The sequence below is a fragment of the Cannabis sativa genome, chromosome 1 (assembly GCF_029168945.1).
Source record: "Cannabis sativa cultivar Pink pepper isolate KNU-18-1 chromosome 1, ASM2916894v1, whole genome shotgun sequence".
In the NCBI taxonomy this organism is placed as follows: Eukaryota; Viridiplantae; Streptophyta; class Magnoliopsida; order Rosales; family Cannabaceae; genus Cannabis; species Cannabis sativa.
In genome coordinates, this window is record NC_083601.1 from 14,022,534 (window position 1) to 14,037,131 (window position 14,598).

Sequence of the window (14,598 nt, forward strand, 5' to 3'; positions counted from 1 at the left end):
CATCCGGGGCGGGTCAACCCCAACCCGCTGAAATTAATGTAAGGCGGGACATAAACCAGATAAGTGTCCTGCTTGTTTCGGGTCGGAGAATATCCGAATTTTTTGGCTACCTCTATCTTATCTATCCTTAAATATAGAATTTTCTTTTTCTGGAATAGTAAATATTATCCTCGTTTGGTGAGAATTCCTTGTCTATTACCATTACAAGGGAATCTTGTTTGGCAACTAAGTAATGGCCCATCTTGGGATCTCGACTGGAATGAGTGATTGCTCAATTAAGTTCGGTATTGAGCTTTGTCCATGTAACAAATTATATGAATTTCTATTTTCTCAAGAAAGAAAAAACACGTACACAGCTTCTGCCACATACTTATTTATCAGCAAACACCCATATATATATGATCTAAAACGTGAATTGGCTTTTAATTTCTATTAAAAGAAAAAAAAAATTGGATGTTTCGCTTGGAAACATTGAAGAAGGCCCAGAGAGGCTTGAGTTTCAGAGGTTTTAACCAAAAACCTATCCCAACCTAAACTAGATTTCATGAAATTCAAACCAGGCGCAATGGTACTAAAATTTTGAACATGAAAAAATTACCATTGTAAATTTCATATGGGTAAGAAAAATTAAGAGGAAAAAAAAAATAACTAAGACACTCAACTCAAACAAAGCACTAAATCATGTCGGAAACTTACATAACATGCCTATCCTCATTAAATCATCATTTATGATGGGGGCAATAACAATACAGAAAAATACAAGCGCCACAATACAAGGTTATAATCACTCGGCTACATATGGTCAGACCTGCTATCATCCTCATTAATTCCATCTCCTGCATGCCTGAAACCAATAACAATGCCTTATTATTACAATAATCTTGAAGATGCAGTTAATAAACCGAAACCTAATCCGTACCCAAAATCGGTTTCAACCATGACATAATTCTACGAAAAGGGAATCAACATTTCACAAAAATTGGTCCCCGTAACATTACGGATGACAAATCAAGTTTAAAACCTACCGCCAAGACGTAGTTAGATTTCGAGCTTTTCTATCTAGCTGAAGGTTTTCCAGGGCAGATGATGCTCGAATTACTTCCTCTGGAAGCTCATCACTGTCATATCTCCAATTATACTCATCTTTCCTGTAACTTGACATGGAAGACCCACCTCTCCTATCTGAATGCTAGAAGGCATCAGAAAAACAATGGCAACCATACACGTAACCAAACGTTAAGCTAACATAAGTTTTTTACTTACCAGATGCCTGGGAAGCAGGAAGAGACCTAGAGTGGAAATATCACCAAACTAAAACATCTCAGTTACAAGTGGAAAAGAAAAATTGAATACCATAAAGAGAATTGATTTCCAAAAGAAAATGTAAAAAAACATAAGAAATAAGAAAAACAATGGTTGGCACAACACCTTCCTAGTGGAGGGAGGCCCCCGGCAACAGATGAAGAGGAAGGTCTTCGACTACTTCGAGAGTCTAGACTGGATACAGACTCTGTTTCTGAAGTGGTTAGCTTTCTTCCAGTACCCCTTGCTTGAGACAAATTCTGTATGAACATTTTAGAATCAGAGATGATAGTCAGAATATAAGGCAAGGCACCATTTGCAGCTAAGCTACAGATGTGCAAAAAAGGGTCCATATATTTACTCAAATTTTCAAGATCAGAATGTTATTTTAACTTCTATATGAAAATACTTCATGCATCGCTACTTATTGGCCAATCCAGCTTAAATTCCATAGTGACACCATGGTGGTAGCTAATTTATTACATGTCATCATAAACCGTGTACAGTGTTTGTACACATAAAATGCTCTATGTCTAACTTTAATCATGGAAGCCTCTCCCCACAAAGTATATTTGGCTTTAAGTAATAAATACAATGCAATTGAATATTTTGCCTTCATAAAGTTCCCAGAAAATCATTATATTCTGATCCACGTTAGAGAAGAAATTTTCATCTCTAGTTAGTTTTAACATTCCCTGCGACAATGTTTAAAAATTGCCCACCAAATTGTGCTACACAAAGTTATATAACTCGACTAAATTTTCCGTGCTTGGTTTACTCTCATATAACCTCTGTTTGAGTGTTTCATCCCTCTCAATCATGTGTATCATTCTCATTCTACGACAGGTTGAGAAAGTTCTACAACAATAATTTAGGCAGAATAAGTATGATCTTATATAAGTTGTGAACTTGAAGCTTACTGTTGTGACACATACTTTGGTTTGAGAAACATAAGACCAATCATATATTGTTTCCTAGATGACTAGATCAATATAAAACAATAGGCCTTTAAAACTAATTCTAAAGCAAAGTTAAGTTCTCTAACACTAACTTCCTTATAAAACTTGAATATACACAAATATAGATCTACAATACTTCTGTATAGAGAGTTAATGTCAAACCTCAAATTTCAAGAATCCTTCAAGCACATCCAAAAGCAAAGGACCACTATCACCGTTTCTGTTAAGATCATACCCATTCTTGCTACTAAATTCTTTCAATTCGGTTTTCCAGAAATCTTTTTGCTGCAAGTTGTAAAATAAATCACCATTCATTAGTAAAGGATACAGAACAATTCAAAAATCTCTTCAATGATCTTGCAATGCATAAAAGGATTTTACTTGATTACCAAATTACACTCGGGAAGGTAAACTTTCATCGTGTGATTTAGTTGTGCCCATTCTAAGTATTCACATATCAACGCAGTCAGCAACCTCCCTGCAATTTGGAAATCGTAGATAAATTAAATATGAGATTACAAATTTCACAACACCTGAAACCCAAACAAGCTAAAATGCTAGGCACGTCATAATTTCTACAGACAACGTTTACCATCTCATAGGTAAAAATTATATCAATTAGGAAGTAGCTTAAGTGAACTAAGGATGTTTAGTCAGCCATTAGCAAATGAAAAAGACATTTAATCAGCAAAAAATGGTCACGAAAACCCATAACCTCACAACAAGCACCTCACTCCGATTCTGTTTTGCTATCCAGATATATTATTCAAAAGCGAATTTTAACCTGTACGGTTGAACCCATTTCAACAACTCCATGGACCAATCAAGTGGATAAAACCCCACCAACAGAGCTGAAATGACAGCCCACTAAACAAAAGCTCCTTACCAACCAATTTATGAAAGAGATGGAAAGGAACCTGAAGGTGACGCGTGAAGTTGTTTAGCACGATCATTACAGCTCCCAAGTAAAGCAGGAGGCACACCATCTTCCTTCTCGACAACACGATCCTCTTCTTCAATTGCCTCAAACACACTTGCTCTCAACTCAGCCTAGAAATATTTGAAAAGAACCTCACCATAAATACAATATAATCCAAATATTTTCAAGTTTCAAATCTCAACCTAATTTTTCTCAATTGAGATTCACATTAACAGAACTAAGCTTTCGGATACAAATTAAAACAAAATAAAACATTTAGGTGTTCTCAGTTTACTTTGATTCCATTTTATAAGCACTAAATTAACTCCAAATCACAAAAACCAAAACAAATAAAACCCTAAAACAAAATTAGTAAAAATATGTATCAAGCATACTACATCGCTAGCTAACACAAAATAGTATTTTTCATATTTGCAGTTTAAAATCGGGCGCAAGCAAATTCTGTGAAGATCTAAATAAAAAATCCGGCAGCAAAAGAATGACATGAACAGACATAAAAAAAAAAAAAAAAAAAAAAAAAAAAAAAGTGATGATCGTGTAAATTGTACCCGGATCTTGGCAAGGACGCCCTTCTTCTCGAGAGTGCGAGTAACTAGGGTTTTGAGGTCCATCATCTCCCTCGTGTAATCATCCATCTTTAGCTTCTAAAGCTTATGAGAATTTTGAAATCCTCTGCTTTCTCTCTCTCTCTCGCTCTTTGGGTTTTGAATTGGAGAGAGATGCTTTGCTTGAGTTGTGTAGGAGAGAGAGAGAGAGTAGTTTAGTCGAGTACCGAATAGAGCAGAGGGGTGGGCAGTGCCCGGTGGGTGCCATAATGGTGAATGTGGGTGGGCCCAGTTCCGCCATCTCTCATTTTGTTTTTGGGCTTTGGTCCATTGGATATCTGTACCCCATCTTCTAATAGTCATTTGTTCCACACAAATAATAGCCCATTAGCCCATTCAAAAAGATGCATCACCCTAAATTTAAAAAGGGTAAATACCATTTTGAATTCTGTGTTTTGTAAAAGTTACTGATTGGACTATGTATTTTATTGAATGAAAAAATAAATCCTGTATTTTCCAAAATAGTAAAAATAGGACTCTCAGCTTAATTTTTGACAACTTTTTTTTTATATAATCAACTTGAAAACAATTCCTATTATGAACAGATACAGAAAATGTAAATAATTTTGTCATAACACTTTTAGATCAGATTATAATTAAATTTTATTTTGATAAAAAATCAATTCAGGATCCTATTTGTACCATTTTAGAAAATACAGGGTTTATTTTGTCATTTAACAAAACAGAAGATCCAATTTATAACTTTTGCGAAATACAGAGTCCAAAATAGTATTTATCCATTTAAAAATTAAATTAATAAATATTTATTTCTTTAAAAAATACTGTATTACTCCTCCTTAAAAATAAAAAAATTAATGTTATTATATCATACTAATTTTTGTATATAACTCCACTTACATTTTGTTAATATATAAATATTCTGTTAAATTTAACGATGTTAATAGTTTTGATCTCCCGTTAACAAATAAATAAACTCAATAATTAAACCCAAAAAATTAAACAATCTTTTTTTTTTAAATTAAAAAAAAAATTATCCACATATCTCTCTAATAAACCGGATATTTTTAATTTTTGAAATTTTTTGTTATTTTTAGTACCTATGCTGCCGGTAATGACTTTTTTTAAATCAGTATGAAGTTTTCTTAAAATTAAATAGGTGACATTGATATTTTATGAAAAATTTAGATACACCCAAAAAGAAGTTAATATGCAAGACCAATGAGGTAGCAACTGAAAGAGTTTTCTCAAATTGTATAATCCAAGAATGAAGAGGTAAACATCACATTTTGTAACTTTATGTTTTCTTTCATGTATATGCTAACCCATTTATTTGGTTTCCAAAGAAGAAATAACTTCAACCAGGGGAGATGATGACTAAATGGAAGAAGTTTTAGAACTCGAAGGGACAACATTATTAATTAAACTAACACTATATGTTTCTGATATTGATGAACTGGTAATGATTTTATTTAGACTTGAGTTTTTTAATTCTCGCAACCTAAAAGTATGTATTCATATTCATACCTCACATACAATTTTATGCACTGATATATTTATATTAAATATATGTATATATGTGAATATATTATTTTCTCTTATTTGTGTCTGCATTTTGGTTTCTAATTTGAAACAAAAGACCTTAAGAAGAATTGATTTCTTGAATTTAGGTCACTGAAGAGCGGCTTTCTACCTTATTTAGTGTCTGTGGTTTATAGACAAGTAAGTGAACAACCCTCTCTCCTCTTTATAATGTGTTAGTTAAGCTGAATATCTACTGTATGTGACTTGTTTTCTAATTATCATGTTACCTCTTGTTTAAATTTCATATGTAATAGCATATTATGGTTGCATATGCCGTTGTGTTTCTCTCTTTTGATTGGGTGTTGTTAGCATTATGTATAAAACATATTAATCAGCTAATCTTTTTTGCCTCGTACTGTTTTTATTTTCTTTTCATTTAATTGGCTAACTCAAGTCTCAAGCTTCATGCCATCTCATTTAACACACACATATGTATAACCAAGTAAATATTTGAAAAACAAAAAACACACAAGAGGAATTAAAGCGATAAAAATAAGAGATATAAATAGATACTAATAGAATATTTATATGCATAAAACATATAGGCATTCTGTTGTATACCGAAATGGTACGTTTTACATTTATCAACTCGCAAGCGCACGAATCTTTATTGTAGTATTGAGATTGTGAAGAACGAGGTCGAACCCATGGGAATTGCGTGAAATTGAAGAAAATACTTATTTAATCTAAGCTAATAAAACTCTAACCTAGTTCCGAAAATGGTGAGATTTTTGGTAACAAAATAAAATAAAGTGTTTAAATGATAAAAATGACAGTAACAGATATTTTCAGAAATATTTTGGGATATTATTAAGGGTTCAGAATCCACTTAATGTATATAAAAATATTTATGTTTATGTTGATTCTCATAATTTAATCAGTAATCAAACCAATTATTTTCTAATAAAAAATAGATTTTCCTTCGCTTTAAAATTATAACTTCTAAGCATTAAATGTGAAACAATTTAATGTAAATACAAAAAATCAAAGAATATTATTTTTAATAAAATATGGAACCAAGCATAAATAATTTCTAACTATCAAAAATACTTGATATTAAAGATGAAAGAAATTATTTTAAGAAACGAAAATCATAAGCATATATTGTACTGAGAATCAAAATAAAAATAAATACTTAATTAAATACACTAGGTTTCATCGTCCTCCTTAATAATAAGGGAACTTAGAAACCCATAAGAAAATTAACTAAGAAAGCGGTAAACTAACACTGAGCGCTCTGAGCGTTTTCTCTGGATTTTTCTGTCTGAAACTGAAACTGTATTCTAAAAACCTAAGCTTCTATTTATAGAAGGGTAAAAGGACTAATCCGCAATTAAACTTATTACAAATTGCATGTGGGTAAAATTGTAAATACAAAAAGTTAATTTCAGAGTGCCACGTGTCGCATTTTGATTGGCTGCCTTGGGCAAGGCAGTGCCACGTGGCAAGCTTCTGTTGGCTGAAAAAATAGCAAATTGAGCCTTTGAGTAACACTTGGCGCATGCAGAAAAGAGGAGAAAGCTTCCTTTTTGAAGCTTGGTGACCAAGGTGGGACGAGGCCCACTCGCGCGCCTGGAAGGTGGCGCAAACGCACGGCCAAGGAGAAGTCGTGCGCGTCACGCGCGCGTGTGAGCAGAGGGGCTGCTGCTGCTTTTTCCGAGCCAATGGGAGAGCGCCACGTGGCGCTAATGTCGGCAGGGGAGAAGAAGAGGGCCAAATGGGCTTTTGTCCTTTTGTGCTCTCTTTTGGGCTTCAAAAATACCAATTTTATAGCTTTGGGCTTTATTTTTGTCATTTTTTTATTTCTTTTCTTTTCTTTTAATAATGCTATTTTTCAATCAAACACAAACAACATTAAATCCAAATAAAATATTTTCGACATGAAATATATCATAATAATTTTAATGAAAAATATTTATTTAAAATCTAATTAATTTGTATTTCTTTAAATAAAAACAATGCATTTTCTTAACTTTTTATTTCTTTTTCTCTATTATGCCATAAATACTATTATTATTTATAAACAAAGATAAAATTAATCTTAAATAAAATATTTTCAATATAAAAATATATTGTATTAATTTCATGAAAATATTATAAAGAATTAATTTTATTTTGTATTTTTACACTATAACACATTCGAAAGCTACTACCTGGTAATTAATTAATTAGATACTAATTAATAACAATAACTTGTTGCTTAATTAGAAAGTAAAATAAAGCTTGAAATTCTAAAGATATAATTAATGAGCTATATCTATTTGTATCTGGTATTTTCTTCTTTTGTGCTCTCTCTTTAATTATAATGTCCAATCTATGATTACATGACTTTTGAGTACAATAATTAAGGTGGCGTTTGGTTGGAGGTAATGAAATTGAATGGAATGGAAAGGAAACAATTTTCATTCTATTCCTTTGTTTGGTTGCATTTTAAAGTATTGGAATGGCATTCCAATGGAATGCCCTTTCCACTATTTTGGTGGAATGGCTATTCCATTTTGAAAAGAAAGGAATGACCATTCCAATGTAAAAAGAAAGAAAAAATTAAAGATTTTTTTATCAATTTTTTTTATGCATTTTAAATTTTATTCCATTCCTATTCTTATTTCCATTCCTATTCTTATATTTTCATTCATCCCAACCAAACGCCTCCTAAGTGTGTAGTTACTTGGAGATATCTCAATTGATTTGGTGTGTGAATGTGTGGGAGATGTATAGCGGGATGGGTTGAAATCCCCATTATAACATTTGAATAACAATGTGTATATTATATTGTCAAAAAAAAAAAACAAAGTGTATATTATAGGTTTATATACACAATTATAACATTCTTAACAATTAGTTATATAAAACATATCGTTTATAAAATAATTTACAATTAGTTACTGAATTCTTAAACAAAAACCACTAAAACTTATATAAAACTAATATTTACGTGTCTCGCCACGTAACTCTCATCTAGTATGTATATATATATAATGTATTATGTACAATTATTTTTGTGATTTCATACGATTTTGTTATTTTTAAAAAAAACTTGTGCTTCATTTGTATTATTACATTTTTTTTGGAAATATTTTGTAAAATTTGATATATAAAATTATTTATTTTATACAATATATTATTTAGTCAAATACTTAAATATTATTCGTAAACTTATAATGTGGTATATTTTTTTTTATCTAATATAATTATCATAATATTTTTTTAATATTAAAATTACAAATTTATTTTTGATTATTTAAAGTTTACTTGGCTTTTAATCTCTACTTGATTTCAATCATTAGTTATAGTAAATAATAATGCCTTATAAATTTATTATATATTTATTTTTGAAAATGATAGGAAAAAAAATATTAGAATAAGCTAGCATCTATGACCTAACCTTAATATATTTACAAGCTATACTTAATTTTAGATTGTATATGACTATATGTGTAAACAGAAGAAAAACAATACAAATACAGGATTTGATAGGAAATCCTAAGTTGTCCTTTCTAACTGTTATGCAGTGTTTTGGGATAAACACTTATTAGTTTATTATTGTTATGACATAGGGCTCGAGATCATCGATCGTACTCCAAGTAGGTCGGCTAATATAACTGAACTAGAACTTGAGGTAAAAAAGTATATTGTACTGCATAGTACGTTGTATATAATATAATTAGTATTGTTATGAATTGATTAATAATGAGATATAGTTAATATTGTTATATAATGAAAAGATTGATTGGTTGAATATTGATAATGTGATAATATTATGCATGTGATATGGGCTCACCTGATTAGGTGATGCAATTTTCTTGGCGACGTACTGAGCGTAAGTATGGGCGTCAGTGATATATGATGAGTACCGAGTGTAGGTACGAGCTCACCTGATTAGGTGATGTGATTTTTCTGGCGATGTACTAGGCGTAAGTACGGGCGTCAGTGATATATGATGAGTACTGAGCGTAGGTACGAGCTCACCTAATTATGTGATGCGATTTTTCCTAGCGATGTACTGGGCGTAAGTACGGGCGTCAGTGACATATGATAAGTACTGGGTGTAGGTACGGGCTCGTCTAATTAGACGATGCGATATATTGGTGTCAGATTGTGGCACAAGCTCACATGATTAAGTGATGCAATTATATGATACATGGGTGCAGGTTTTTACACAGGCTCACCTGATTAGGTGATACAGTTATGCGACATATGAGTGCCAGGCTATGACACGGGCTTGCCTGATTAGGTAATGCAATACAAGATTATCAGATTAAAGCATCGACTTGCCTGATTAGGCAACGTGATGTTATGAAGATGGTTGCTTTATGAGGTAATATATATTATTTATATGATTAAATGAATATGAATTCTTTTATTGGTATAATGATTTTGTATTACCAAATATTTGTATACTGATGTTTATTCGTGGCAGATGTCAGTAGTGATTTGGATTTCATCTTATGAACAATGTGTGATGGTTTGACTCTTATTGTGTATAAATGACAATATTCGAATAATAAACTATATGATTATTATTATTACTTTTTTTGCTGAGTCTTGTGACTTACGGGTGCTATGTGGTGCAGGTAAAGGCAAATAAAAGCTAAATCAACCATGAGGTGACTGTTGGAATTAATTTATTTTACCAGGATCTAGATTTACTTACAAGTATGTTTGATTAACAACCTAATATGAATTCTAAAACAATGAAAATAAACACATATAAAGTTTAGAAAACCTTACAGTGGGTGCAGCGGAATATTATGACTCCTTCCATTCAGATCTCTAGCCCTTGATTCCTTTCTGTAGCAGAGCATAATCAAGATCTGAATCTGGATCTTCTTTTCTCCTTCTTTGATGTAGAATTTCCATAGTCTTACATACTATGATTGAGATACCACTTGATGTGTGTGGGCACTACTCATCACTCAAGGAATTTCGAAAATTTAGAGAGAAGAAAAGAGAGAGGGGCGTGTGGCTTTCTGAGAGAAACTAAATGATCAAAGTTGTGTGTAAGTTGTTTGTTTCCTGAAGCCAACACTTTCTATTTATAGAATACCCTCTAGGTTTAGGTTAGAATTGTATGACATTAAAATAATGGAAACTACAAATGGCAATTCTCATGCATGTGGCCGGCCATACAAAGGGATTGGGCCTCACTTTGTAACTTTCCCATTTTGTTATTTTCCATTCCCATTTTCTCAAAAATGCCAATTTTCCAATTTAACATTTTAAATGCCAATTCTAATTATTTAATAACTTAAAAAATAATTATTAAATAATATTGCCATTTAATATATTTATTAATTTAGACATGTAAAGTCTATTAATTAATAAATAAACCTAGAATCTCTTTTCTTTACAATTTCGCCCTTGCTTAGTGAAAATTCATAAAGTAGACATAGTCTAACTTTTAGAATTATAATTGATTAATTAAAATCAATTAACTGAGTCTTACAAGCAGTATGGTCTCAACTAGTATGGGGATCATGGGTCTATATAACCGAGCTTCCAATAAGTCGAACCGAATTTACCAAGTAAATTTCCTAACTTATTAATTCCTTATTGAATCCACACTTAGAACTTGGAATTGCACTCTCAGTCATATAGAACGCTCTATATGTTCCATGATATAGACACGTCATTAGTTATCTATTGTTATAACCCTAATGTGATCAATGACCCTCTAATAGACGATCTACATTGAAAAGGCACTACTGTTACCGCTGCACCTTCAATGTATTTTATCCTTAAAACACTTAGCTCCGTATAAATGATATTTCAGCAAAGTGAAATGAGATCTCCACCATTTATTTCTGTTTAGCCAAGCTCGAAGGATATCATCGTTTCACTTCTAAGTTCCTATAGAAGTTATAGATTCCATCTTTATGGTAGCGCTCCCACTTAATTATACTATCATGTTCCCAAAATGTACGTATCACCCTGACCCAAAAGTAGGCTTAACTAACAAATCAAAGAACATGTATAGTACTCTTGAGATCGAACCTACCCATATCAGGATTAAGGTCATTTGATCTAGGATCAACAGGTGATATTGAATCGAATAGATATTACGGTAAGTTTTAATATATCTAATCAAAGTTCAATATCGGTCCCTTCCGATGTATACTCCATACATCCGATACTGGTAAACTTTGCCAATGTCCTGGAAAGGACATAACACTTTTCCAAGGTGTAAGAATACCTATTGCTGATTATACCATGTCAGTCTAAATCCAGTATTCTGACAAATCAGGGAATAAACTTTTGAACATATAATTAAGATTAGATTTCACTGTGCTGACAACACTATAATCTTTAACAAACTCATATGTTCTGGACTTAAAAAGAATTCATATATTATATACATATAATCATGAAATAAATCATGTGAACCATGCAACATAAAATGTTATTTCTGATCTTTATTAATAAGTAAATTTGATTATATTGAAATGAGTTTTATTTAGGGCACAAAATCCAACAGTGACAATCTTCTCCAGCAATGTACATATTGACCTCACCGGCCTGCGCCCCGAGTTGCCAGAAGTTGTTTTGGGTTGGCTGTATCTACTGACTTTGATTTTGTGTGTAAATTGTTGTCGTATATATTTCTTTAACAAAACTTTTTATAACAGGGATCCCCAGAACACACTTTTTATGCCGTTATAATGTATGTTCTTAGTGTTTTATTTTAGTCAAGTTTGTAATATTATCACGGTTTTTAATAATTAATTAATCTATTAGTATTAAACTAGTTTATAAAATCACATGTGGTCTCTATAGATTAGGACGTTACAATAACTCACCCAAACCAAACCGAGATAACTCGACGAAAAATACAAACTTAAAAACTCAACAAAAATATAACCCGCCCCATCTTTATATTGGGGGGTTGTAAATAATATCAATTCGCCCAATCAAACCGAACTAATCTAATTAACCTAAATAAGAGAGGTTTTTTTATATATTTAATTTTTTTTATTATATATATTTATATATCATATAATTTATATGACTATTTCAAAAATATAAAGTTGAAACTAATATGTTTTTTATTATTGTGGTTGATTTGAACTTTAAATTCAATCTATATATATATATTTGTCTCATTTTTATAATTAATTAAAATATAACAATTGAATGTAAAAATAATAAAAAAAAAATATTAGTTGTCAGTTTGGATGGGTTAACCTGACCAAACCGATTAATTTTATTGGGCGGGTTACTATTTTTTTTTCTTAATTAGGCGGGTGGCACTTAGATTTTTGTAACCCGATATTTATATTGGGTTGAATAAAATGTACCATAAACCGACCAAACTGATCGATATACACCTCTAGTAGTTAGTGAAGGTGAATGGATAGAATAAGATGTATTTTTATAAATTTTTGTTGCTGTATAAATATTTATAGGACTTAATATATTTGTGTAATATTTTTATTATTTTAGTATATACATACAATTTTTTTTTATTTTGTACGTATGGAAGAAAAAATGGAAAATATTAAAATATATAAAATAAAAATGATTAAAGATAAATTTTATTTACACTTAAAAATTTATAAATACACCCTATTTTAATAATTTTTATTTTATATAAAAAATATATCTTTTCCTTTTTGAGAAAAAAAATTATATCTTTAATTGTATTAAGTTTTTTCAACTTTTTTCTTTCAATTCATTATATCTATCAAATAAAAATAAATTATATTTTAAATATTATGACAAAAAAATTAAAATAAAAAATTATATAATTTTTTAAAAAAAAAATATATACATAAGTGAAAAAATTATGAAAATGAAATTAAAATAAGTATGAAATTAACAAAAAAAAAAATTAAAAAATATATTAAAAAAAATAAAAATTATTTAAGTTTATATATATATATACTAGCAAAAAACTACGTGCGAGGCACGTATACTAAATTTTATGCTAGGTTTTTTCTATGTTATTTGAAAGTGATACGATTAAAAATTAAAGAAAAAATATTATTAGTTATTAGGTGAGATTATTATTATGTGTATCTAAATATTATAGTTTATAATGTTGTCAATTAAAAGTGAATACCGAATGCAATATATTAGTGTTTAAGAAAGCTTAAGCTTCAAATTAGTTTGAACTTGATAATTCTAATAACTCTGTGTAGACTATGTTTTTGGTGTAGTTTTTATCGTGCTGGCCTGTGGTCACAGGTCGGATTAATACACGCACTGTAGACGATGTTTTTGCCCTTGACAATGCCACATATAACTGACCGTGTGAAAAAACAGGTTGTGGCAAATAAACTCCAACATAATCTAACGTTTGGCCTCGCAATTTGTTTATTGTCATAGCAAAACTTAATCTTATGGGGAATTGTGTTCGTTTAAATGGAAAGCCGCTATTTTCATCCACATTGGGTAAGAATGGTATTCTTGATATAAAGACTCTTTTTCCTCTATGGTGTCCTACAGCAATTTCAGCATCTATCACATTTGGTTCAAATGCTCGACAAATCAAACAGGTTCCATTGCAGAGTCCATCTGAAGGATTAATGTTTCTAAGCAACATTATTGGGCAATTCCTCTTTAGCTGCAATTCATGTGGAGGAAGACCGTTTGGTGTAAGAGTGTTTAAGAAATCTTCCATAACTGATTGCTCGGTGCTATTTATAGCTTCATCTCAACTGTAGTAGTGATGTGCTTCTCCCGGGAAACGTGGAATTAACATCAAATTAATTTCATCGACAAAAGAGTTCTTTGGTGTTAATATAGCTCGATTCATCATGGTAGACACATTTTCTGGGTAGTGATGGATGTTGTGGAAGACATTTTCTATTAGGAGGTTTAAAGATGTGTTGTCGTCGTGATAAGGAATGAGCATTTTACTTGGGATTTGTAAGGTGTCATTGACGGTGATTGGTGGCATTCCATTGCCCACCGACAATACGTAATCAGAGAATATTGGGTCCAGTCTTGCTCTCATATTTTCAATTAGGTGGAACTTGGTGAATATTAACATTACTTGGGAGAATAAGCAGAGAGAAAAATCTGGAGAAGAAGAGAAGTGGTGTAACGGCCAACAAAAAAAAATTAGAAGGTATATGATTCTGTTATATATATTGGAATGAAAAAATAGAGAGAAGAGATGAGATATAAATGGATTGGGTTGATGACATATATTATTATTCTCAGTAAGCTCTGATATAAATTAGAATAAGAATGCCCAAATTATAATAGGAAAATGAATACATTGATATCTAATTTTTAAATTCTTTAT

At 30.9% G+C, this 14,598-nt stretch overlaps 2 protein-coding genes across 2 annotated transcripts; both read right to left on the reverse strand.

Moving 5' to 3' along the window:
- Window positions 1–649: 649 nt before the first annotated feature.
- On the reverse strand, window positions 650–3,988 carry LOC115706690 (protein TONNEAU 1b). Its single transcript, XM_030634406.2, has 8 exons — window positions 3,750–3,988; window positions 3,179–3,311; window positions 2,651–2,739; window positions 2,424–2,546; window positions 1,429–1,562; window positions 1,264–1,289; window positions 1,026–1,182; window positions 650–844 (listed from the first exon to the last, which is right to left on the reverse strand). Exons 1-8 carry the CDS (start codon window positions 3,834–3,836, stop codon window positions 793–795), a joined length of 801 nt encoding a protein of 266 aa, XP_030490266.1. The 5' UTR covers window positions 3,837–3,988; the 3' UTR covers window positions 650–792.
- Window positions 3,989–13,449: 9,461 nt separating this feature from the next.
- LOC133038014 (uncharacterized) lies at window positions 13,450–13,968 on the reverse strand. Its single transcript, XM_061115959.1, has one exon. It carries the CDS (start codon window positions 13,966–13,968, stop codon window positions 13,450–13,452), a length of 519 nt encoding a protein of 172 aa, XP_060971942.1.
- Window positions 13,969–14,598: the final 630 nt, after the last annotated feature.

What these genes read in the sequence shown, in the direction of transcription:
- LOC115706690 (XM_030634406.2), bottom strand. Translation starts at nt 3,836, where the DNA reads ATGGATGATTACACGAGGGAGATGATGGACCTCAAAACCCTAGTTACT. An exon ending in TCCTGCTTCCCAGGCATCTG is followed by an intron (nt 1,183 to 1,263) that starts GTAAGTAAAAAA and finishes TCTAGCATTCAG; the next exon opens with ATAGGAGAGGTGGGTCTTCC. An exon ending in AATCTAACTACGTCTTGGCG is followed by an intron (nt 845 to 1,025) that starts GTAGGTTTTAAA and finishes TATTGGTTTCAG; the next exon opens with GCATGCAGGAGATGGAATTA.
- LOC133038014 (XM_061115959.1), bottom strand. Translation starts at nt 13,968, where the DNA reads ATGGAAGATTTCTTAAACACTCTTACACCAAACGGTCTTCCTCCACAT.